At 43.3% G+C, this 27,458-nt stretch overlaps 1 protein-coding gene across 1 annotated transcript in view; it reads left to right on the top strand.

Moving 5' to 3' along the window:
• Positions 1–27,458, top strand: part of spns2 (SPNS lysolipid transporter 2, sphingosine-1-phosphate) — a 71,475-nt gene that overhangs the window by 36,962 nt on the left and 7,055 nt on the right. The window contains exons 3-12 of the mRNA XM_083780524.1: positions 2,183–2,319; positions 8,338–8,489; positions 12,597–12,663; positions 15,147–15,289; positions 15,509–15,661; positions 15,862–16,051; positions 18,748–18,813; positions 19,399–19,497; positions 23,407–23,570; positions 27,140–27,183. Of these exons, the coding sequence (XP_083636650.1) occupies positions 2,183–2,319; positions 8,338–8,489; positions 12,597–12,663; positions 15,147–15,289; positions 15,509–15,661; positions 15,862–16,051; positions 18,748–18,813; positions 19,399–19,497; positions 23,407–23,570; positions 27,140–27,179 (1,211 nt within the window). The 3' untranslated portion in view covers positions 27,180–27,183. The remainder of the gene's footprint in view (positions 1–2,182; positions 2,320–8,337; positions 8,490–12,596; positions 12,664–15,146; positions 15,290–15,508; positions 15,662–15,861; positions 16,052–18,747; positions 18,814–19,398; positions 19,498–23,406; positions 23,571–27,139; positions 27,184–27,458) is intronic.

Genomic DNA, 27,458 nt, shown 5'->3' with positions numbered 1-27,458 from the left:
ATTGGTTAGATAAGACCACTTTCAACCTGGTGTCCCTATTTTGGGCATGTACGTCCCACATTCACTGCCAGGTATTAATTTATTAATTAATTATTCCAAAACCGGCAGTGTTTTTCAGTCAATCGGGCCCAAGAGGTGAACCGGATTGTGAACCGTGTTGTGAACCGTGTTGTGACGGACGGAAAATAGGTTTTGTAACCGCGATCATCGGTTCTTTAGTTATGGGCCGTTGAATAAAGCTTGTTTTGACCAAAAACGCAATCTGGGAAAAAAATTGAGATAAATGCATTTTTCTAAATCTGATAACATGGAGGCAGATGGCATGCGATTTCCGGTTGTATCTGTTGCTTAGCGACCTAGAACCATTCATATGTTGGCGCAGAGCACGATATATCCTAAAACACTGAAAAGACCACATGACGGAGATCTCTGTCTTTGCGGCAAAGCATTGTATTAGACTTGATGGAGAGCTCTGTCAACAGTTAATAATAAAAATCTAATTATTTTAAAATAGCAAAAATAGTCAATCTTCAACAACCAGTTACCGTTGTGTGACACTGTCTTAACGACAAAGAATAAAATGGGGAAAAAAGAACAATGATAAAAAGATGAAATACTGTATGGATATACAAGGTTACTTATACTAATGATCGCACTTGCAAAGACAATGTGAAATAGGGAGAACTGGGAAAGACAGGAAAGACCAATGAGCGAGAAGAAGGGCATTTCTATAGTGTGAATACCCACACACAGCTCTTTTTTCCTGCTCTTTGAAGTTTATTTTCTTGACTTTTGTTCATATGGTTCCTTTTGAGCTCACTCGTTTTATAACCAATTATCTACCCAGGGCTGGGAACGTTACTCTCAATTGTAATGCATTACATATTATCTGCTTAAAGTTGCAATCAGTCATGCAATCTTCTGGATTCTTGCCACACAGGAATGTAATGTAATTACTTTCATTATGTTTCAATTATTCTAAAGTTAAATGGGCAATTTATTCCACTTTAAAGACTGGCAGTTGAACAGTTCACTTTAATAATGTACAATCCCAGTTACTCAAAGTGCAATTGCAAATTTGATAAAATTATGTTTTAGATAAGAAAATAGCCGTTTCCCTTTAACCGTGTCTTACATTATACAATTACCACCAGAATTTTGAAGTGGTTGGCTGCTTCAGCGTTCAAAAAGCTGGCTGGCCCCTGGGGTCATTGGTTTGTTTCTTATACACGCTGTGTGACAGAGATGCCCTATACCCTGTATGTTACATAACGCGTCTCTTTCTTCTCTGTCCATCCACCCTCCTTTCCTCTCCTTCACTCTTAACCCAGCTGGAAATATGTTTATGCTGATGATGTGTCAAAAAACAGCCTCACTAGCTTTCCTTAACTGCTGCTGTCAACATTCTTGCCCGGATTCTGCAAAGCATTAAACTGAATAGCATTGAAAATTCAAGGCTGTTTGGGTTCGTTCTCATACATTTCAGTTGAAGGTCCTGAGAATGAGGTGCTTTTGTTTGGTCAGATAGGAAACATACACATTGCACATTGTAAGCACCTGTGTTTCTTTAAAAAAAAAAAGATTTTTGAGCATTCATTTTGAGGTGAGTAACAATACATATTGCCATTCCAGTGAAATAATGTCCTCCTTCTGAGTTATAATGTATCCCCTGTGGACACATTCACACGTTTTTTGATCATGTGCCCAACCTTCCTACCCTGAGTCTTTAGCATCATCAGTATTTAATATTCCTCCTCCATGTGATGTAATTTCGCTATGGAAAAACATATAATAGGAGTGCTTATTGGTAGGAGTTGAACGGAGGTGTCCTTTGGCAGTCCTTCACTGCGGCTCTGGTTGGCTGCTATCAAATGGCTGATCAAGACACGTCTTAGCTCAATAACTCATATTAGAGCTAAAGACAGATGCTGTTGCCTATATTCACATGGAGACCATGTGTATAACGTACCAATACCAAAGTGTGATGTGTGAATATGGTCTGTTTGGGATTCAAGTGTTGTTGAGCAAGGCTTGCATGGCTGCCTCCAGTACCTCCACCACTGGTGGGTGAATGTAACGCACAATGTAAAGTGCCTAGGATAAAGGTACCATAGAAGTGCAGACCATTATTTTATGCCACCTGCCATTTATATGCTTTGTCCTTCTCTTTTGTCTTCCACAGTGTTCATATGCAGCTTCATGGTGGCAGCTCCCATCTTTGGTTACCTGGGAGACCGCTTCAACAGAAAGGTCATCCTGAGCTGTGGCATCTTCTTCTGGTCCATCATCACACTGTCCAGTTCATTCATCAGCAAAGAGGTACGCCCACACCTCCTCTCAGATACAAAGAGGTACGCCCACACCTCCTCTCAGATACAAAGAGGTACGCCCACACCTCCTCTCAGATACAAAGAGGTACGCCCACACCTCCTCTCAGATACAAAGAGGTACGCCCACAGTCCCACACCTCCTCTCAGATACAAAGAGGTACGCCCACACCTCCTCTCAGATACAAAGAGGTACGCCCACACCTCCTCTCAGATACAAAGAGGTACGCCCACACCTCCTCTCAGATACAAAGAGGTACGCCCACACCTCCTCTCAGATACAAAGAGGTACGCCCACACCTCCTCTCAGAAACAAAGGTACGCCCACAGTCCCACACCTCCTCTCAGATACAGGGGTTCACAATTCAAAGAGGTACGCCCACACCTCCTCTCAGATACAGGGGTTCACAAAGAGGTACGCCCACACCTCCTCTCAGATACAAAGAGGTACGCCCACACCTCCTATCAGATACAAAGAGGTACGCCCACACCTCCTATCAGATACAAAGAGGTACGCCCACACCTCCTATCAGATACAAAGAGGTACGCCCACACCTCCTCTCAGATACAGGGGTTCACAATTCAAAGAGGTACGCCCACACCTCCTCTCAGATACAGGGGTTCACAATTCAAAGAGGTACGCCCACACCTCCTCTCAGATACAGGGGTTCACAATTCAAAGAGGTACGCCCACACCTCCTCTCAGATACAGGGGTTCACAAAGAGGTACGCCCACACCTCCTCTCAGATACAGGGGTTCACAAAGAGGTACGCCCACACCTCCTCTCAGATACAAAGAGGTACGCCCACAGTCCCACACCTCCTCTCAGATACAGGGGTTCACAAAGAGGTACGCCCACACCTCCTCTCAGATACAGGGGTTCACAAAGAGGTACGCCCACACCTCCTCTCAGATACAGGGGTTCACAAAGAGGTACGCCCACACCTCCTCTCAGATACAGGGGTTCACAAAGAGGTACGCCCACACCTCCTCTCAGATACAGGGGTTCACAAAGAGGTACGCCCACACCTCCTCTCAGATACAGGGGTTCACAAAGAGGTACGCCCACACCTCCTCTCAGATACAGGGGTTCACAAAGAGGTACGCCCACACCTCCTCTCAGATACAGGGGTTCACAAAGAGGTACGCCCACACCTCCTCTCAGATACAGGGGTTCACAATTCTTTCTTTGTTTAATGATTTTCAGCTCAGGACCCAAAAGATACATTTGGTGTCCAAACTTACAGAAATACATTATGAATTAACCATTTAATGACACACATGTTAGATGCAAGACGCCCACTACACCTTTGTGGACGCTCTTCATGTCTCTCTCTCTCTCTCTCTCTGGCTGTCTGCCAATCAACTAATGAAGGCACATTCCATAACTGTCTCAATTACAATGGATCAGAATAATGTATAAGGCTGCTGCTCTTTGACAAGCCGATACAGATTTGATACCTCTAAAAGCCCATGTGTGTGTGGTGGGTGGTGTCATAGGCATTGAGAAGCAGTATTATAGTTATTGGGGGGTGGTGAATCCAGCAGAGCTTTAACAGGCTTTAAACATGAGTGTGTGTGTGTGTGCGTATGTGTGCCTGTGAACATACTGTTACATACATTTTACACATACAGGTCTGTGTAAAATGGCTGTCTTCTATTCAGAAGTTCAGAATAAAATAGACCAGCTTATGGGCAATTTTATTGTCAGAGGAATGTACAGTATATGACATAGGGGCTGCAGTGCTATCCCTTTTGGTATTGACTGCACTCTGTTGCTGTTTTACATTTCTGTCTAATAAACTATTCAATCAATCAAACAGTGAAAGCCAAGCCAATCCAGTATATGCAGCACATGGATCATGAATTCTCCCACTGTTTCATGTCCACATGCAACTAAGCCTGTTCCCTGCAGTGGGATTGGGATAGACTGACAGTTCACAGATGCAGACCGGTGGCCCCAGAATTACATGCATTGACTAAATCCCCTGTGGAAATCTCCACAAGAAGGCAAGATGGCTGCCTTTTGCCTAAGGGGAAAAACATTCAGGTTGCTTCTGCCGGTCCTATAGTTAAGTTGACAGGAAAGGTCCAGACTCCAGATGCCCCACTGTCTCCCTCTGCCACATGACACAAAGGCCAAGGTTGATGAGGTCATGATGAGGCATCCTCGGCACCCACCATGGTTTGCCTTCATCTTGCGCCCATCTCTAGAAATGACCCTGACCCCGGGTCAAGCTAACAAGATGACAGTAGATCTCTTACGCAACAGCTTGACAGTACAATTACCATAAGATGTCCAATGAAAAATTAACAACCACTTAAAGCTGAAGCGTACATCATGTATCACTCGGGGGCACTAGAGATGGCTTGCAGTCAAATAGTTATTTACGTCTTATATAACAATGTGTCGGGCTGAAGTAAAATTATAGCTGTTTTACTCTTCTTACAGTGTTGCTTGATTACCCAATTACTGTACTCATACACAGGCCACTTCAAGATAATCTGAGAATAGGCCGGTCATTTCCCCTTTATCTAATGCTCCAGTGACCAGTGGGGGTCTACTGTGAATTTCCTTAACTATTCCTAACTGAGAACCAAAAAGACATATTTTTTGGTGTGCAGCAATAATGCTTCTTTGAAAATATGCACATATGCTTGCTTCTTTTTGTCACAACTTCATCTTTATTTATACTTTAATCCCAGTGGAAGGGGGACTCATTTTATTCAGTTTCCCCTCATAAATATGAACTAATGCTGGTACTTGCCTGCAGAGTGTAGGATATAGTGTAGGATATAGTTCTGCCTTGTTTTAATACTAGTGGTTCGGCCGGTGCTCACACCTAAATCGCACTGCCGATCCGACCGATATGTCTGAGTCATAGTGTCGGTGGTTGGGGACAAACTACACCACACTCCCTTGAATCATTGCCAATGTGCGCGCCGAGTTTTAAGTCGGTTGATCCCATATATGCATATATGACCATATATGGGCATACCGGATCTCCATACAGTACAGTATCAGGGAGTATCAGGTTGTTTATGGTTATGTCTGAGCCATAGTGACATGCCCTGTTCCTGCCTATATATGGTTGCGATCTACGTACAAGCTGTGATCTGTAGATCAGCTATTTTCGTCAAATTGATTTGGTGCAGAGGGGGAAAAGGAGAGGGCCAAATACAGACCCACAGTTAACTATGGAATCATGCATTTCCCGTCAGTGTGTTGGTCGGTGACACCACGTGACATCATCAGTGATGGAGCATGTGACATCACATGACATGAGGGATGGAGATCCCTGATGTGTTGCTTGATTTGACTGATACCTGTCCATTTAAACTCTAGACAGGCCCCAAAGGCATGAAAATTAAGATCTTACCCCCCATGCCAAAGCACAAGCACTCGCCCAACAGTCTGCTGTCACCCAGGCGGATATGTTGATCTGACCCCCCATGCCAAAGCACCAGTGCTCGCCCAGCAGTCTGCTGTCTGTCACCCAGGCGGATGTGTGCAGCTTCGCGCCCTCAGGCGTCTTACTGGTATATAGGGTTAGGTGAAAGATTTTCACAATTCAAACCCACTCACAGTGAAGGTTTGCTGTAGCACCACACTCCAGGACATCTGCTAACCTTTAATCATCATATCTCTGATAACAAATCCAACTTTTGAACTTCTGAGCCAATTTCTGAGCCAACTTCTGAGCCTTGGAGTCAAGGGGTGTCTGTATTGGATTAAGATGGAGATTGCTGGCAGCCTGGCACTCTTAAAAAATAATGGCTTTGGCTTTTGCCATTTCATACCATGTGTCGTTTCTCAAATCCTTTGGTCCTTTCTTCTAAATATCACAATAGATTTCAATTCTGGGATACTTCCACAAAACTTCTCCAGTCTTTAAAACAATCCATATGTGAAATGTTCAGTTTGTGTCTGTTGTTGAGCTTTTTGATTTACTGAGACCTCTTTTCCAATTTCTAAAGTGCCAAGTTCTTTTTATGTCCATTCCCTGGCTTCAATGCAGCTATATTTCATTGTGTTGTTGTCTGTGCTTACTACTGGCCCATCACAACCAAGGGGAGTCCATGGTCTGGTGACCACACAGAAAAACAGCTAGCAGGTTCCACCAAACGATGGGCCATCTAGAGAAGAAAATAGACTTGCCATAATTCTTTCAAGTCAACAGACAAACATGAAGCTACAATCACAGTTGTAAGTCAATCATAAACACACAGTAGCAGATATAATCTGAAACCAGTGGCTGAAGAAAACAGCTTAGCACAGCTGTAAACACATATCATTGAAAACCAGCATGGGCGACTACCACACCACAGGCAGTGTCAGGAGTCTCCCCAGAGTCACAACAGGGCTGGGCAGTGTGTGTGTGTGCGTGTGCGTGTGCGTGCGTGTGCGTGTGTGTGTGTGTGTGTGTGTGTGTGTGTGTGTGTGTGTGTGTGCGTGCGTGTGCGTGTGCGTGCGCGTGCGTGTGGTGTGTGTGTGTGTGTGTGTGTGTGTGTGTGTGTGTGTGTGTGTGTGTGCGTGTGTGTGTGTGTGTGTGTGTGTGTGTGTGTGTGTGTGTGTGTGTGTGTGGTGTGTGTCTGTGTGTCTGTGTGTGTGTGTGTGTGTGTGTGTGTGTGTGTGTGTGTGTGTGTGTGTGTGTGTGTGTGTGTGTGTGTGTGTGTGTGTGTGTGCGTGCTTGTGTGCATGTGTGCACGTGCGTGTGAATGTTTATTTTTGTGTCTTGTCATAAGACCCATCCCTTACGAAGTTACGGGAATATAAGACACACAAAAAACATGCAAGTCACTTAACCATATGAAATCTAGGTTTTTACAACTATTAAATATGTTTTGACGCAGCTCGTGATATGAAAAGCAGTAGAAGTTAAAGTGGAACTCATTCTCAATATAATAAGTGCAAATCCGCTCTTCTTCTATTACTCCGAGTCCTCTATACCTAGAAGTCTCAAGGTGCAGATCCCATGCACGGAGTTGGGCACATAGCAATCTTTGTCTTTTGAGAATATACAAATAACCAAATGGAGTTGTAGTACAAGACATCAAGTTATGTGTAAAGCTCACTAAGTAGTAATATACTGAAATTAATAAGCCAAATGTTTAAATTATCAGAAGATTTTATCAGAAGATATTAATGCATGGTCACTTCTCTGTACACAACAAAGACAACCAAAACTAGTGTTTTATAGGAAAGAGTGAAAGAGTTCCAGTCGCCTGCCCTCATGTCTCTGCTCACTATAAAACAACTCACACAGAGACTTTATTTTACTGAGATGTTGTGTTTCTAATATAAACTCCATTGTCAACCATTTGTTAGACCAGTAAAACCCCTGAAACCATTCACTGGAACGTCCAAGAGAAACAGGAGGAAAACTGCTCTTCAGTAGTTAAAGTTGTGAATTGCAAAACCGAGGCAGCCTGACCCCGACTAGAAGAATCCAGTGCTAATGTGACAGAGGTTACATCTGTTATGTCCAAAGCTGCAGTGTTTCAGTGACAAAAGAAAAAGCATTCATACTTAACTTATTGTTAGTGTCACATGGTGTTGTGACCTAAGGTCAGATGAGGACAGCTGTGTATGGAACTTATCAACATTCGGCATTCAGTGCTGTATTTTGTTAAGCCTATACATTATGCCTATACTGTCCTTCACATTTTGAATGCTGTCTTCATAATTAGCAGTCACCAACATGAACAGTAAATAGTCAAAAGAGCACCGCAAATATGTACAGTATATTCAACTGCACTGCACTTCCCGGTATACCTATAAGGAGATAAGTAAGTATTTTGTTCATGCTTTGTAACCCCGTTTGGAATAGTAATAGTTGATGTATTTATAGATCTGCAATTGAGTAAGCAAAGCAGGGAGGTGTCAAAACTTCACAGTGTTCTGCTGTGACTGACTCTTAAGGTGAACAAAAGTAACCCTCCTCTTTCCATAGAAAGGAGTTCTAACATATATTTCTATACGCTCTGTTCATCTGTCTTTCCCTGCAGTACTACTGGCTGTTTGTGCTGTCCCGAGGTCTGGTGGGCATCGGTGAGTCCAGCTACTCTTCCATCTCTCCAACCATCATAGGGGACCTGTTCACCGCCAACAGTCGAACCATGATGCTCTCTGTGTTCTACCTGGCCATTCCCCTTGGAAGGTGAGAGGCAAACCCAACCTGCACTCAATCTCATACATAACTCATACATACACTCACTCTTATAATGTTAGATAGATGTGAGGATCATTTCATCCTATTCAACCAAATTCCTTACAAATGGATGTTTAGTCATTTGTGACATGAATGTCACCAACATTTTGGTGACATGCAATATAATTTGAGAAGTTATTTCTGAACATGGCTGTCTAATCGTACAATAACCAGAATTCACTGTGAAAACTTGGTTCTTCAGCCATTCTCAAGACCATTGCCTCTAGCAGAGGGACCTACATCATCACTCTGACAATCTGTGCTGCTTTTGATTTGTTGTCTCTGTGATACAGAGAGCACTGGTATTTATCATCTTTCTTACCAATGAGATAAGATTGAAAGGCGGTGGAGTATTCCTTAATGTGAAGTCAACGTAAGTTCAGTCTGATATGGTTGCTGAATTTGAAGGCATTTTGTGATATACAGGATTCGCTGAATGTTCATATAAAGGAGGTCAGGTTTACTGCCAAGTTTGTAACTGACTTTGTATTTATAAGCAACAGGAATTTATACTATGTTGAACAACGTATTTCAACATTTTTTTTCAGTTGAAAATATGTTGTTTTTGTTCGACAGCATAGTCGTTCCGTTCAATATAAAGCAACTCCAATCTCAAAGGAAGGCTTTTTGGAAATGTGAGATGAGTATAGGAGGTTTTTATCTTACAACTTTTCAGTTTGGTCAGAAAAGGGTCCAAGGTAGAAAACAAACAATGTGATAAAAGATGCATGCTGGTACATCTAACACAGAAGGCTCTCGAGGTTTGTAGTAGTTTACAGTTGAAAGCTTCACAGCATATGGCAGGACTGTGACAAAGCTGCACTTCTGTACAGCATGAATACACAATCACATGCACATACTGTAGACAGAGGCTTGCTATAATCTCAGCAGGATGCCACCGCACCAACATCCACTATACATTATTTATCAAGAAATTATGCCAGTTCAGTTCGACTTCTACTGAGTACTGATGAATTACATAAGTAGACCTGTTAGAAAGAACATTTAGTGAAGGGCGAGAAGCGAGGTCTTGTGCACGCATCCGCCTGGGTAACAGCAGACTGCTGGGCTAGTGCTTGCGCTTTGGCATGGGGGGGTCAGATCAACATATGGAATGTCAGAACAGGTTAGCTCCATATATGGGCATCTAATTCCCAAACTACACCAGCTGCAACTCCTTGCAACTACTCGAAACTTTCAACAAAACAAACCACACCAATGCAACTCCTTGCAACTGCCATTGGGAATAATGGCTGCAAGTAGTTGCATGGTGACCCTCTGGTGTGGTTATGGGCTTAAGGGTGGCAGCAGGGGCAGTGTCTTGAGTGTACACGGTTTGATGAGGGCCCAATACGTATTGATCCTGTTAACATTGCGGTCAAAAAATGTAAAAGAGCAGCTTCCTACTATAACTGCTCTAAATCTTTGCATGTGTCTGCGCATCTGTAGTACGTGTATCTCAAGAACCGATTGACTTCAAACTCTGCATATCGCAGAGGACCCAAGGGAGTTCAGTGCCCAGCGGCAAATCGGTCTGATAGGCACACGTTCAGAACTGCCAATTTGACCGATATGCCCACATAGGCATTTATGGAGATCCATTTGTCCGGAACCATATACTGTATGGCTATGCCGTATACTGATAACATCAGGGACCTCCATATATGGGTATAATAGGAACACAGGCAGACATACAGATACTGGGCATGAAAGGGATACAGTCAGACAGACGTATACAACGGGTACACTAACAATCGGTACAACGGTATTGCATGACTGGGTGGGGCATGCATTCACTTGCATTGCAGAGTTAGGTTAATGCTGCCCTCATTCTGTGACCACGTGTATAGTAATCAACAAATCGTCACACAGTGGTCGAGATCTCGATAATTAATTCAGTATTTCGACAAATAAATCTGTAATATTTAAGTCTAGAATTGTTTTTGTATCGTGTTGACAATTTTTTGGACAAAAAGCATTCCTCTGTGGAATGTGGAATGATCAGGTAAGAATGTTGGGTCACAGTAAACTGCCCAGCAACCAAGACAATAGGAGGTGAAAGAGGGGGCCTCAGTAAAGTGCAGTCAGACATCCTATGTACTCCTCTGCTTGTTTGTCTTTACTGAGGTTGTTATGACCGTTTCCAGGAAATGACCTCAAGAATGAGCCTGGTTTCACAGGAAATGGATTCCCCTGTTCTCTAATCTGTCCACTTGGCCCATGTGGGTGCTGTTTGTGTGTGTGTCGCCCATTGGTTGAAGTGACCCTATTGGCCCATGTGGGTGCTGTCTCTGTGTGTGTCGCCTGTTGGTTGAAGTGACCCTATTGGCCCATGTGGGTGCTGTCTCTGTGTGTGTCGCCCGTTGGTTGAAGTGACCCTATTGGCCCATGTGGGTGCTGTTTGTGTGTGTGTCGCCCGTTGGTTGAAGTGACCCTATTGGCCCATGTGGGTGCTGTTTGTGTGTGTGTGTGTGTGTCGCCCGTTGGTTGAAGTGACCCTATTGGCCCATGTGGGTGCTGTTTGTGTGTGTGTCGCCCGTTGGTTGAAGTGACACTATTGGCCCATGTGGGTGCTGTTTGTGTGTGTGTCGCCCGTTGGTTGAAGTGACCCTATTTCTAAAGTTTTATTGTTGGTGTTGAACTTTCCAAACAGTCTCTGGGTGGGGAGACTCAGATAAGATTAGCTGTTAGTCACTCACTGGAAACCATATGCTGTGTGAGTCCGTTATACTGTACTGTTATTTTTGGAGCACTAATCAGCAACATGTAAGCACCACATTAGGCCGTTTCACCGTTCCATGTATGTATGTGTGACTATCTATGTCTGTGTTTTCAACCAGTTAAACGACGATCACAGCCTTTAAGAAACCTATGCTGATAAGAACCTTGCAAAGTCTTCTTGGCAGTTGCTCTTGACCCCCAGATGTATTGCTCCAAAAAGGGTTAATATCAACTAGAAACAAGTCCAAGAATGTTGGGGACACTAGGATTTGTCCATGACACGGTTTGCTCATGACAAATGGAAACGGGAGGGTATGAATTTGCTGTGTGTAACACTGTGTGTTATGCTGGTCCTATAAGCCCTTAAAAAAGAAATCATCTCGAAGGCCTTTTTACCTGGTTAAATAAAGGTTACTAGTATTACATTTTTGGATCAGCATTAGTTTTCAGATTGTATCCATAATTTTACTTATTAGCTGTCTAGATAGAATATCTAAATTATCTTTGTAATTCGATACATTATGGTAATTTACATTGTAGATCTGTTATTTTCAGCACAGGACAACATCACACAACTATACTATCAGATCAGATCAGATCTACAGTATGGACTGTTTTAAATCCTTTGGCTGTTACTTACTGTAATACCTAATATGACAAGCAACATTTAATAATTTATTCATCAAAATCGACCAATGATATATTACCATAAAATAATGAAGCTTATACCCTGTTTTGTACAGACACTGAATAGAAACCTTAATCTAAAACCATCTTCAGTGGAAATCACAAATACAACCAATAGAAACTCTTGTACTATATTGTGTGTACTCTGGGGACTGGCTTGAGAAGGCAGAAGGAATTAGAAATGAGAACGTGGAATATTCTGCCTGCCTTCCAAGGCAACATACCTGCAAACTTCAAAGCTGCACCGCCATCCAAGTAGAACTGATCAATAGATTACACGCACACGCACGCACGCACGCACGCACGCACGCACGCACGCACGCACACACACGCGCGCGCGCGCGCACGCGCACACACACACACACACACACACACACACACACACACACACACACACACACACACACACATGTTCCAGATGAGAGGAACTTCACTTGGTGATGTTTTTCTAGTGCCGATACTAAAATGGAAGCAAAATGGCATAAGTACACAGGGTTTAAGTGGATAAAGAATAGTCCAGTGGGGCTAAAAGAGCATAAAATAAAACCAAACAAATAAAATGGAGAAGTTATGCTGAATGCAATGTTGGTTGTTGAGCAATGCCTCTTATATTAATGTGTTTCTTTTTGTGTGTCTGTGTACCTCCAGTGGGCTGGGTTACATACTGGGTTCCAGCGCCAAGGAAGCAGCAGGGGACTGGCATTGGGCTCTCAGGGTAAGAACATCACTATCATCACTCACAATCACAAGTCACACTATAGGTCTATACCCAAATGTGTACAGTATATACTGTATAAAGTAAAATCCTGAGTGTTAATTTAACTCAGAGAGTCTACAAATGTAACCATTCGGTAAAACAGAGAGGAAGGTTTCATTTGGACGTTCTGTGCCCTGAAGCAACAGGATCAATGTCAGTCTTATTGAAAGAACAAGAATCCAGTGCTTCCTCAACCTTCCTATATAGTGCCTTTAAGGTCTCTCTGCAAAGTAGCAGAGGATTGGGGGTAGGGTATAAATGTGGCCGGGCACAAAGAGACACTTGTTAGCGAATATTGGCTCAAAAGGGAGCTTGAAGAGCACTAAGCTGCAAAATACCCAGATCTCTTTTAATCAACGGTTCATTTTAACTCTCTGGGGCAATTCATTTATTGCAAATAGCTCAAATCCAGTAGAATTTCCTGAGTGGACTGCTTCTGGCTGTGGCACACTTACAGTATGCTCCATCAGCAGCACACACACGTTGTAAAATTAGGTACATTAATCACTTTTTTTTCTTGCGACAGTACCACCAATTAAAATGTAGTACTGCACCAAAAAATAAGTCGTTAGCTATAAGAACGGGGCAGACAGTAGCAGATCTACATGCTCACAAGCAGTTGCACCGCAACACATTGTGAGCTTGTAGATCTGCCATTTCCAGTACATGACAGACACTGTCGTACAAAGAAGTATAAATCAGGCTTAATGGATTGGGTGCCCTAAGACCCACTGACTGTATAGGCCCTCCTGGCTACTGAAAACAAATTATGGACTGACTGAAAATTAAAGGAGGATATTAAACATCCTCTGACACTGCGGTAAGAGAGATTCCTGGACATGACAGCACGTTCGTTTGGCTTGAGGAAACAGGAAGTCAATTTATCTGTGTTTTGGTGCAGCGTATCAGAAAAACAAAGAATTGGGCGGTCCGTTCCACGGCAGCCCACAATGACATTCCAATAAAACAATCCCCCCGTGCAGAAGGACCAATTAATCACCGGTGTGGTGCGGAGTGGGAGAAACATGAACACATGAAAGACTTTCTTAGCGGCAATATCCTGCTTTCAGGAAAAAACACTTGCAGCATTTTCCGTTTGTTTTTGCCCAGATGTGTTCTGGCTACCTTCCTTTCTTTAGAGGAAATGTGGAGGGCAAGGTAGAACAGGGCATGTGTAAAAATGAGTTGGAGAATGTTATAATAAGCAAAGTCTGTAAGGAAATTTAATGGGGGGACGGGCGTGTTGGGGAAGTCCTGGGTTATAAAAAAATATATGAAGGGGTCACCCTTACACATAATTCACATAATTAATATATTAATATTAATAAAAATGAAAGAACTTGCAAGTGGAAAGTAGAGTCTGTGGAAAACCTCATTACAGAACATGTATTGTCCTCGGTGAGAGGAGCTCGGTTTTCCAATGCACTAGAGGATATACACTACAATAATTAGATTGCCCAAGCGGTAGACCTATTAAGTGCCACACTATCTTTGAAAGCCAGGGGGGAAATTGTGACACAATATACAAAAGCAAATTGTCTATGTTGGTGTAATGGTCACACCTGCAGGCAAGGTAAGAGCTAAGCGGACCGCGTTATGAGCCAAATCAGCCATAATTACTGACTGTCTCTGAGAACCTGACAGCATAACATACAGTACGGCATTCTAACCTAAAACATGAACGCTTTCTCTATCCCTCTCTCTCTCTCTCACTCACACACACACACACACACACACACACACACACACACACACACACACACACACACACACACACACACACACACACACACACACACACACACACACACACACACACACACACACACACACACACACACACACACACACACACACACACACAGCATGGTGCATTAGCCTGGTTATGAATATAAATGTGCATTTACAAGAAAATATATTCAGTGGAATTTCATCTGACAGACAAAATTGGTTTTGCTTTCATTTGTAATGTGTATTATTCAAGCAATTCCTCTCCCACACAGCACTCTACCCATTCTCTGTCTGTATACTCTTTCTCTATTGCACACGCGCACGCGCACACACACACACACACACACACACACACACACACACACACACACACACACACACACACACACACACACACACACACACACACACACACACACACACACACACACACACACACACACACACACACACACACACACACACACACACACACACAGATGAGATTTCTTGCTGCACTGGCACAGAACTTCCACAAAGAGCTGAGCTCTCAAAGACCAAATGCCCATAATGGAGTCTGCATGCATGCTTATTGTTTACACAGATTCAAAGTAAATTACATCAAGCAAACACAATAGCCACATGGCCAGACAGTGGCCATGCTCCCACCACTATAGTGTTATGTCTCTGTGTTCCATTGCATTCATACAGCTGTGATATGTTCTCCATAGGTGTCCCCACTTCTGGGGATCACAGCTGGGACTCTGATCCTGGTCTTTGTGCCTGAGCCCAAGAGAGGCTGTGCTGATCAGCTTACAGGACGCTATAAGACCCGCAGCTCCTGGTGCTGTGATATGAAGGCCCTGGCCAAGAAGTAAGACATTTGTTCATGTTTGTTAACATGGTCAATATTATCTAGTGAGACTGACTGACTGACAGACACTATTGCAAAAGAAAGTGTTCAAGATTGTATATTCCAAGATAAACATCTGCCATAATGCGGGTTGGTTTGGCTTGGTGTAACTGTGTGTGTGTGTGTGTGTGTGTGTGTGACTGTGTGTGTGTGTGTGTGTGCGTGTCTTTTCCTGGCTAGTCGGAGCTATGTGTTCTCCTCCCTGGCGTCTGCAGCTGTATCGTTCGCTACAGGTGCGTTTGGTATGTGGATCCCTCTCTACCTTTATCGAGCCCAGGTGGTGCAGAAGACCGCAGAAGCCTGTACTAAAGACATTTGTAGCAGCAAGGACAGGTGAGAGGTTCGTTAATACTAACAAATGCACATTTATCATCAATGTAAAATTCAAGCATCCTTTATCATACCATTTGTGCATTAGCTTTTAGGTATTCACATGCTACCTCTTCATTTGTGTGACATCTCACATCCGGGTCGAATATGTTTGAATGAACTCTAATACATGCATTTCTCATTCTCTCAACCCTGTTGTCTAGTCTGATCTTCGGGGCCATCACGTGTGTAACAGGGCTGTTGGGGGTGGTGATTGGGGCGGCCACCACACGACTGTGTCGCCAGAAGACGGCCCGAGCAGATCCACTCGTGTGTGCTGTCAGCATGCTCGGCTCCGCCATCTTCATTTGCCTCATCTTTGTGGTGGCCAAGAAGAGCATAGTAGGAGCTTATGTAAGGCTCTCTCTACGTCCACACACACACACACACACACACACACACACACACACACACACACACACACACACACACACACACACACACACACACACACACACACACACACACACACACACACACACACACACACACACACACTACTCAAACATGTATTTATAATTGTTAATTATATTGCCAAGAATTGCCAAGAATCAGTAAAAGTCCCAAATAAAACTCGTCCCTCCGACAGGGTGCCATCTTTATATGATAATAATGGATTGGCCTGAGGTGCTATGCATTATAAGTGGCAACTTGGTAACCCAGTTTACAATATATTGTCTAGTAAAAGCTCAGCAGGAAGGGTGCTGTAAATGCTCCCAACAGAAACAGGAGACCTTTCCTCTTAGGCACTCAAGAAGAGTCTCTCTTACAGTACGTTGGATTGAGAGAACCTCTGGCTGATGTTTATTCCATGTCTGGCCAAAAGGGAAAGGGGTCAGGGGGTGTTTGCATGTCTAATTGCAATGGAAAGCAGGAAAAGGTGCAGCTTTAACAATCCTTGCCCCTCGAACAATGGAATGCAGCGTTTCGGACTCACCGGGCACACATTTTACACGCTTATCAAAAACAAAAGAAGTAGGAACTATCTTTCATCAACTTGGCTAATAATAACGTGATGAAGTTACTTTATCATGTTACTATGTTATTATTTAAAAGGTCAAGAAAGATGGAAAATATTTCCCATGGATTGGATTGTTTGCCACAACAGACTTTCCTGTCCCGATGTGTGGCCAAGACCGCCCTTTACTTGGAAAGTACTGTTCTCTGACATCAACAAGCACCAAAAGGGCAGGCAGTGCATGGTTTCACGTTGAGCTTACATATATATTTTACTATAGAACCTGCAACATTAAGCTTGTTTGATGGTGCATTAATATGTTTATGCAGTCAGTATGGGATAAAGACAAAGACCCGTTTTCCACCGGTTGGTTCCCAATGGGAACCGGTTCAGTTCTTTGTGGTTCTTAGTCTATGAGCATGAGCTCCGAAATTGGAACGTTAATTATGAATTGAGTGGGCAAAACCATACCTTTATTAGATTGTTATCACCATGAAACTTACCCAGTTGATTACTTACTTGTAAATACAATAAATCATTGTCTTTGTGTAAGTAATCATTAATCAACTGGGTAAGTTTCATGGTGATAACAATCTAATAAAGTAACAAATAAAGGTATGGTTTTGCCCACTCAATTCATAATAAACGTTCCAATTTCGGAGCTCTGGCTCATGGACTGCCACAATTATTTGATAGAGGTATTCGGAGTTGGGGATGTAGTCTGGGAGTAGTCGTACTAGAACAACAAATTCTCTTGTACAAAAAAAGCGCATCACCAAAGATCTTATCTCACTATACTGGGGCACAATCCCACATGGGGCACTGCTGTTTGACATATAGCCAGTCTGGCTTCAGACTATGCTACATACAGTATAGTATTGAATAACCTTACTGTACAGTGGACTGTAATGTGATCAACTTGGGTTTCACTGACAGATGTGTTACATTACACAGCATGACATGGCGGCAAATAGTCAGTGCCACTCTGTCTAGGCTAATTGACCCTCTACAGCTGTCGTCTAACTAACACATAGCTAGACGGAGGCAGGGTGGGCTTCTGTTCTCTAGGAGGCTGTGTAGGTCACAGTGTCTGCCTTGCAGCTCTGTGAACAGCCCTGTCTACAGCCTCACTGTCAGTCAAAGGCTGAGGTCATGCTGCTATGTGCAGGTATGGCACACTGATACCAGGGCTATTCCCCAGCCAGGAAGCACACATCCACCAGCAGTGTGAACCCATGCCAGGTCTAGCTATAGAGATACATACATGAGATTCCATTACAACCAAATCCCTCTGGGTCTTTTATTGAAAGTGGCCAAATCACCTTACCAGCTGCTCCTTGCGCTTGTTTTAGTTCGGATGTCAGGAGAAACCCATGTCTACATTATGCTGTATGTCAACCTCACTATGTTATCCAATATGTGTATATTTTCAATGTGTCAAATTCAAGACTTGCTATATCGGCCAGAATAATCAATCATTTGTGGAAACCATGTTGAATTAATTTTGTGTTATGGAATCTTGTTACTTGGATTTAGGAAATGTTCAAATGTTTCCACATTTGATTAAATGTGATTTATAAAGGGACATAAATTCATATCATCCTGTGCTTCTTTTTTTTCTACAAAGCCACAATGAAATCCTCAGTGTTAATTCATCCATTTGCATCTCAGAGTACACGAATAAGGTCTATTTGGTTCTATTTGTACACTCTCAGAGTTACATGACTACTGAGGATTTTACAGTGTTGTGGGACCGAAATGGAGGTCTATACAGTACATGCAGTATAATTGGGCCATAGCATAATAGCATGTTTCCAAACCACGGTAATCAAAGAACTGTTATTCACCAGTGAATTCCCACAGACGGTAGCAACATCTGCAGCACAATTGCCTTCTGACTTAATGGCTTGTCGCCAATTCTGTGTGCAGTGAGCACATACAAACTCTGAGAATTTACAAATGCAATCAAATGGACCCTTATGGGTCCATTTGGTTACATTTGTACTCTCTCAGTGGATAAGTTAATACTTTACTGTGCATAGGCCGATCCTAATTACCACTAAAATGTGCAATATCCTCTTTTTTTCCTCAGGTCTGCATCTTCATAGGAGAAACGCTGCTGTTTCTGAACTGGGCCATCACAGCAGACATTTTAATGGTACGCACAGAGAACCTATACTTATCCCCTGGCCATTGGAAACTTCTGCAATACACTGTAACAAATGGCAGTCATCCCTTTAAGATGTAGCCTCTTATTTGGACTTGTGAAATGTGTGAGTGTGCAAGGAACCCTTGTATAGTCGGGGTGGAGTTGATAATTACCTCCTTTGACCCAGCTTGATGCATACACCACTCATGAAAATAAAAGGAAGGAGGCCTTTTCATTTCTTTTTTTCAAGAGGCCAGTGTGTTTTTGTGTCTCAGTGTAAGAAGGGATGGGATAACAGCTCTTAAAAGGTTGCGTGAGCCAAATGAAATGAGACTTCCTGCGAAATCGGCCACACCGTAGCCAACTCCTTAATGTGCCATTTAGGATGGAGCCTGTGGTGAGGGAGCAGACTGGGACAGGCTGCCACAGAGGGCAAAGAGGAGACATCAGTGACTCCATTCACTGATGTTTTAACTTTGACTGGCAGGCCTGTCTGCCCGGAAAGCATACACACTGAAGTGTGATCATGGACGGGTAAATCTTTCACCTTGCCTACTCTGATTTCTTCTCGCCTATCTCTTCTCTCCCTGACAGTTTGTCGTCATCCCCACGCGGCGAGCAACGGCGGTGGCCTTCCAGAGCTTCACCTCTCATCTCCTGGGTGATGCAGGGAGCCCTTACCTGATAGGCTTGGTAAGGCTTCTCTCTGGTCTAGACGTATCGAGCACCACATTGTTTCTCTTACAGACTATAAAAGCGAGCAAGATGTCGATTAACCCTGAGAGTATAAACGTTGTTACTTTGTTACTCAGTGTTAAATTGACTCTTTGATTTACAGTATACACGTGCATTTCACTCAAAGTCCTGTACCCCGGGGCCGGGCGATAGAATGTGTGCATATACGTCCCATTCACACACGCTTGCACACACGCTTGCACACAGGAACACGCACACATGCCGAGGTATGATACCGATCTTGCATGCTATGAAAGGAGGTTTAGCTAGAGTGGGACAGAGCTACCTGAGAGGCTTTTAGCACATGTCTCAGGAGGGAGAGCGAATAGCAGTCAGCCCACTTTATAGTAAAACATCCGCTGGTTAAGAGAGGCTGTGTGATTGGTCAGGGGATAGAGAGAATGGTTCTTACTGGCATAGTAATGCTCTCAAGGTCACCTCATTCTCTGAATGTCCCCATGGGTCTCTTAAACTGCTCCCCGCCACCCACCCACCCAAGAGCAGACAATAGCTGAGCTACACGACCCGTTTCACAATTTCAACAAACAAATACGGTACCCACCTCCGAAACGTCAACGGGAATTCCTCTCATTCCATATACGAGAATATGAACATTCTCAGAGTTAAACAGTAACTCTGTGGAAGTGCTGAAGTACCTTTCCATGTACGTCATCTCTGACTCACACAATGCTTCCATGCCACAACCGAACTTGCTGCTGGGGGAACACTAGTGGGTGATGATGAGCCTGGACTTAGAACATAGAAATCCTTATGATACAAAGTGTTACAATAACCAGCTACAGTGGCGTGCACAGACATTTAGAGGGGCAGGTGCTCAAGTGAAAAAAGGGCACCTTAATAGTGTGAGATTTATAGATTTTGGGGCATAAATAATATATTAGAAGCTTTCTTTTATCAAGAATTGATCAATGTCACCATGGTCTGTAAAAAAAGAAGTCAAGTTCCAACATGAGTGTCAATAGAACGGGATTTAATTTAGTGTTTGTGTTGACTTATTTTACAATAAATTCAGAAGGAATATCCAGATCTTACAATGTCAAAGGGGCTAATAGACTGACTTAGCCCATTTAGTCCTTACACTATCAACTATCATGATTTGGGGGTTTTGGAGCATTTGTCATGTTAATGACATATTTTGTTGTCAACAAAGCTATACTGACAAAATCATTGTAATTGGCTAGTTAGAGGTAACCAGTTGTATGGTTCCAGTCCATAGCCTTGTGGAAAGCTTATTCCATAGCCTTGAGGATGATTGCGCTGTGATTATTCACAGTTGCCTGTGACCGATTCGAAGAAATTCAAGAATTTAGGTTCTTGACACGCACGCATGATCTCCTGACAGAGATAATTAGAGCTACCAGTCATGGCCTAATGGTTAGCTGGTCGACATCGTCCTCTGCCTATCAAGTTTGAGTGACACTCACACATGTCCTTCAGGCTCTCACCCTTTCTCAAACCTCTAAACATAAAGGCCTAGAATGCACCAAGTGCGTCACCAGTGAGTCCTCTGTACCCCAGCTGAGGTTTAGCAGCCCGGTGCGATGGACTTGACATGACGCACATCAAATGTGGGTGCGCGCACGCAAGCACGCACGCACGCAGAGAAGGAAGGGAAGTGAATACCATTGTAGGAAAAGTAGACATCATCTTATTGCTTAGCAACCGCAGAAGACAGCAGTGAGACAGCCTTTTGGTGCAGAATTAGATTTTTACATGTAGGCTACATGTTCCCCCAAATGTCACACTGGCACAAGATATACCACAAACCAATATGGCCTTTGTCAGTTTTGTATTTGTCGATCCTGCATGTAGACATTAATCCAGGTGTCTTCTATAGCCTGCTACAAAACTGCCATCTCCTGTGGAAGTGGAAAAATGCTCATGCCATTTGAAATTCACCAGCACATTCACAGTCTCTTACTGTTGTCACGTAAAAAGCCTAATCTGTAGTCACTAATACTATGCGTAGGAAATAACTGATTTCCAGCCAAGACAATCGTGGCATACATCCTCACTTTTTTCAGCAAGCGACTCTGTCCTGATGAGGTACAGTATAAATTATGAGGTACAGTATAAATGGGCGTATAACCATTCCCCCGGGCGACACACACATAATGAACGAGTTCTGGGACACCGCCTGAAGGCAGAATCCACGAACAGTCTCCCTGCTTGCAGACTAATGAGACATGCACAGGTCATCTCCAATACCTGATGTATTTTTAGCCAAGCCATTTCGTTGCTGTCGGGCAGAATCCTCGTATTTCAACTTTTTCCATTTTTTCCCCCCAGAAAAGTAATGCCCTACCTCATCATTAAAAGAGTGACGCACTGCACTTGCACAAAAGTAGTGAAAGCTCAGCAAGCTGTAGATCTGTTCCTAAAATAATAATAAAAAAGGAACGTTTTGGACATACAAGGTTTTCACACACAGCAGCAGCGATTTGCAGCAAAGTGGCTGCAGCGTATAGCGGAGAGCGTGCACACCTGATTGACTGACTTGTGCAAAGCTGTGCCACCCACACTGACATAAATCTGTTGGACACGTTACCAGATTCTGTCTCACTTATGCATTTATATATACTGTACTCTCCACCGCCTTCCTCCATCTCCCTCTCTCTCACACGCACACACATTTCCTGCCTCTAACCTTTGTCAGCAGTTTTGTTAAGTGTCCCTGTGGAAAGACTCACTCTGCTGATGCCAAGAGATAATCAATGCACTTCAGCCAGGGTGACCTATGTGCACTCTGCTACAAACAGAGAGGGAAAACCCCTCCATCCAACTGAGCACAATCCAGTATAATCTGCTGCACTGTTTCTCAAACAGTGGTTGACCACTAGTGATCCATGGCATCATTACAGGTGGAAAAAATGAATAATAAGATATGCACATCCCCACAGTTTTTAAATACGGTGCTGGATCCAAAAAATACTCAAATGAAGAAAAAAGTCTGCACACAATATATGTGCTCCCCGTCCTCTCTTTATTCCAACCAAGTTTCTTTCAGCGAGCAGGACTTTGTTCATGCAGAAAGGTTATTTGAATGAGTTTCAGTGGTTTTTATCCTATCAGTGATAGATAAAACAAGTTATTTGCATGCCTGGCTGAACATGCAGCCCCATCTCTCTCATCTCTGGAAGCCTAGCATCGTGTTACAGTCCAGTTTACACAATAGGAAATTGCTGCACGATGAAACGATAATGCGAATCAGTTGATGATTAGCTTGAATGAGTAACTTCATTTTCTTTCTCTTTGTGTGGGATGACTGGCTTTGCATGCATGCATGCATGCATGCGGGCGTGTGGTGTGTGTGTGTGTGTGTGTGTGTGTGTGTGTGTGTGTGTGTGTGTGTGTGTGTGTGTGTGTGTGTGTGTGTGTGTGTGTGTGTGTGTGTGTGTGTGTGTGTGTGTGAATGTGAGTGTGTGTGTGTGTGTGTGTGTGTGTGTGTGTGTGTGTGTGTGTGTGTGTGTGTGTGTGTGTGTGTGTGTGTGTGTGTGTGTGTGACTGTGTGTGTGTGTGTGTGTGTGTGTGTGTGTGTGTCTGAAAACCCACCTCTTCAGACTCCATCTTAGCACGTAGCACTTGCCCTAGCACTTGCCATTGCCCCGGCGACCTTACAGGCGTATGCAAAGACTCAACTTATGTAACTTAGATAGCATTTTATGTAGACATAGCACTAAATAGTATATGCATAGTTCATTATATAGATATTCCACTGTTAGGTTCTTAGCATATGTAATTACGTATGATTCATGTTATGTTATTCACTTTTCTATGTATTTGATGTACAAATTTTGTTTTTTGTTCCTGCTAAATGCCTAAATTGTGAATGTGTGCTCTGTGCAGATTTCAGATAGCCTTCAGGAGAGCTATGCCATGTCGACGCTGTGGCAGTTCCTGAGTCTAGGCTATGCCCTCATGCTCTGTCCCTTTGTCATCGTCCTGGGGGGGATGTTCTTCCTGGCTACTGCCCTGTTCTTCCTGGATGACAGGGAGAAGGCTGAGAAACTGTAAGTGACATCATTTGAACACGGCACATAACGAGCAAGAACTCTTTATTTTATTTTCATTACATTACTTACATTCTAGAATACTTCTGGATTAATAACCTCTCTGCTGACTCCCAGCATCTGTCTGTATGAAACTGCAGACACAGCAGTAATGCAGGTCTTTGTTTTTCACAGAGAGAGAAAGAGATCAGGTGTAAAATCAGGTGTCTTTATATATAAAGACACCTTCTCAGGAGAATGCCATAGTCTTTTACTTTAATCGTGTGGAGGGTTTAGAGGTCCGTCAGGGATAAACGGTCCAATAGCCGTACCAGTTCTGCAAGACTCTAGTCTACGAGGTCTCTTTGCCAATAGAAAGGCCAAGTCAGCTAAAATGCACACTGGAGCTGACACAAGCTATTCCAGCCAGCGAGCCATCCGTTTGGTTCAAGTGTGCTTTCTTAAGTCTTTTATGAGCTACTGTGCCACACAGGCATTCATATTTTCCTCTTTTACATACCAAAACACAACCCAGGAGGGTATGTCCTGCATGTCATGCCTTTAAAAGGCTAAAACAAACATCATCATCCTGTCAGACGGTGAGGCATAACCCCCCAGCCCCATTTTTATCGCATTGACGGACTCCCTTGGTGCTATGGCTCTCATAAATGGCTTCCTTCCTGTTGAGGATATAAGGGACATTTTTAGACAGGGTGGCAATCAGATGTCTGCAGTTACAGTATCTGTCCTCGCCCTCACAGGGCTGGTCAGTGGTCGGTTCCCATGATGAAACTCCCCAAAGACTGGGTACTTGAGGCATTCTGCTGCAGATTGACAGGAATGAGCGAAATTAGCATATTTTTGTGCGCATCACTTGTTAACACAGGCCTATATGGTAGAGATGGCAGAACCTGCAGATGCAGAACATACGCTGTCATATTTTGTGGAAACCATTAACCTTTCCCTGTCAGAGGATTCAATGCATATCATTCTAGGAACAAAACTATTATCCACACAGTTAACATAGGCCTCTCCTGTGTGTTATTAATATACAGTCTAGCAGCCTGTAGCAGGGTTCATAGCTAAGTTACACCACCATGCACACCACTACTAAGCCGAACTGTGGCTGCGTTTGGGACCAGTCCAGGAAAGGGAGGAAGAAAGGCGGAACAGTGATAAAAAGTCACACTCTTGCTATCATGCCAGTAATAGATACCAGTCTGTGGTTCAATGTGTGGTTCAATGTGCGACCACATTATTGCCCAGTGTGGGCGTATGGCACATGTTCACTCAAACTACGCATGTCCAACCACAGGCTTTTCCTTCACGTTACAAAGGACAAGGCTAATAGATAAGCTCTTGCAGTTAAAACAGTATAAGACTTTAGTTTGGATGATTATACTGCTCCACAATGAGAAATAAATGCATTGCATTTATGAACCATCAACCAAATTAATCCTTATACCACGTGGGGGGATTGAAGGAAGCAAGTACTGATACAGAACTACATTTAAAGCTGCAATGATCCATAACTTTTATGTCCCATCTGGTATTTGAACCCTGGTCCTCTGTATAGGAAACCAAAAGTCCAGAAGCGATGCATGACTTTATGAGCTTCAGAGTCAGACAGCACTACTTGTCAACCAGTGGGTGTCCTAGCTACCCAACAACTGGGATAAACAGTTTACAGATCTGGTCTAGTGAGAATGAGCGGATATGGATATAACCTGTACTACCAAAAATAATTCCCACAGAAACCAGGGACAGCATAGTGGGGCATCAAAGGCTATTGTCATGGCCTACTCACAAATCTCTGAAATCTTATGAATCCAGCAAGTTTCTTCAAAAATGTATCTTGGTATACTTCATTTGGTATGCCCAATTGCCCATGTTGTATTCGAACTTGTAGCAATTGGCGACAAATAACTATTTGATTCAGCATTCATGTTATTGGTTAAAATGAAATGTTATTCATTAAAAAGACCCGGATTGCATATTTATTATAATGCCTAAGGAGTTTTACCTCAATATGGTTTTCAATGAATAACAATTACTAGCGTACTAATTATATAAAGGGCATTTAGTATACTTTTCCTTGAACAAAGGCCTTGTGTACTTCCACCTCCATGTAGCAGACTACCAAAACACACAGGTTCATTATACACCACCCTGGATGACATGTAGGTATTGCAACAGTGAACATACTGTTTCATGGCTAAGCACTCGCCAGTCACACAGTAGAAATACAACACTGGTTTCTTAATTTAAATGCCTCTCATCAGAGGCAGAACTAGAGCAGGACTTTGTCCCGATGAAGCTAGGAGCCTCCGCTGACGTTTCCATCGTAGCAGCTCTTATGTAACAACATTCGAACAGCACTGCAGGGACTAAGAAAGATGACAACACAAACAACTACATAAAAGTGGGGTTATTCTACGACTGTGATATTTATAGCCTCCATTCACGCTCTGCAGGCCCTGATTAACAAATTTCCCCCGACTTTGCGTATGCAGCTTTTCTCCTATGAGTGCGTCCTCAGATATTCAGAGCTATTTATAAAAGGCACAGAGCAGAATAAGTTACTCACTGGAGCACGCCTGTCTATTTCCAGCCTTCAAGACTGCTTTATTATTTCTAGGTTGTTAGATTTTTTCTTTTTTGGACGACTGCGTGCCAATAATAGCTCAGGTTCAGTGCATATTCCCCACAAGCATACAACATGTGCACACACACACACACACACACATACACAAACATATTTGTATTCCTTATTTGACATGTATTCATGTATTTATATTAAAGATCAGGTGGTAAAGAAAAAGAAGAAAAACATTAGGTGTATTGGGATGCTTCATGCTAATTGCGAACGCAGTGAGCCACTTACTATGGGCTGAATGTCTGTGTGTGTGTCACGCTGTTACACCACCCGCCCGCCACCAGAGGGCGCAGCTGTAGCACACACACACACACACACACACACACACACAGGGCGCAGCTGTAGCACACACACACACACACACACACACACACACACACACACAACCAACCACACACACACGAGCTGCGTTCGCTTCCCGCGTTTGCGCGTCTTACTTGTTAAACTATTCTGTTTAATCGCTCTCCCTCACACGCACACACGTACACACACACACGCACGTGCATCCAGTACATATTTACATGTTATACATGCATGTATTTACGGTCTGATCCATGACATAGCACATGAGCCATAAGCCCAATTTATACTTTGTCATATGACTGTCGCATGCCAATGACTGACACCGACTTGTTTTTTTTGTTGTTTTTTTTTTAAGATTTTTTTTGCGGCTTACGCCTTTTATTGATTTTTGAAGGGACAGACAGTAGGCTGACAGGAAACGGGAGAGAGATGGGGGGATGACATGCAGTAAAGGCCGTGTCGGGTCCGGGAGTCGAACCCGCGGCACACTGCGACTGGATTACCAGTCCGGTGCCCAGACCGTTACGCTACGGCCTGGGCCTGACACCGACTTGTTGATGGAGGAGAAGGTGAAGGTGAAGATAACAATTGTGTGTAATTCTTAACTCTATTCTTTCTTTCATGTTGCCAGGTTGAGCCAGATGACACAACAGCCCGCAGTCAAGATATGACCAGGTAATTTGAATTCAATTAACGTCTCTCCTGCTTAAGTGGCTCTTTAGGACTTTATAGCTCATCCCAAGAACATTGTTAAGTGTTTGATTACCGGGAGACTTTTCTGGAACGTTAACATTTTATAGAGACATTTTGTCAAACATCACGTACAGTATAGAGTCCCTAAAACTACTAAAACCTGTTGATAGAGAACACTTTCATCAAGACAGACCCTTTAATCATGACAATGTAAACATCAAAGGTGAAATGCATGATGGGTTGATCCATTCCACAGT

Source organism: Protomyctophum parallelum, assembly GCF_964188405.1.
Source record: "Protomyctophum parallelum genome assembly, chromosome: 1".
Lineage (NCBI taxonomy): Eukaryota > Metazoa > Chordata > Actinopteri > Myctophiformes > Myctophidae > Protomyctophum > Protomyctophum parallelum.
This window is presented reverse-complemented; position numbering and strand designations above follow the sequence as displayed.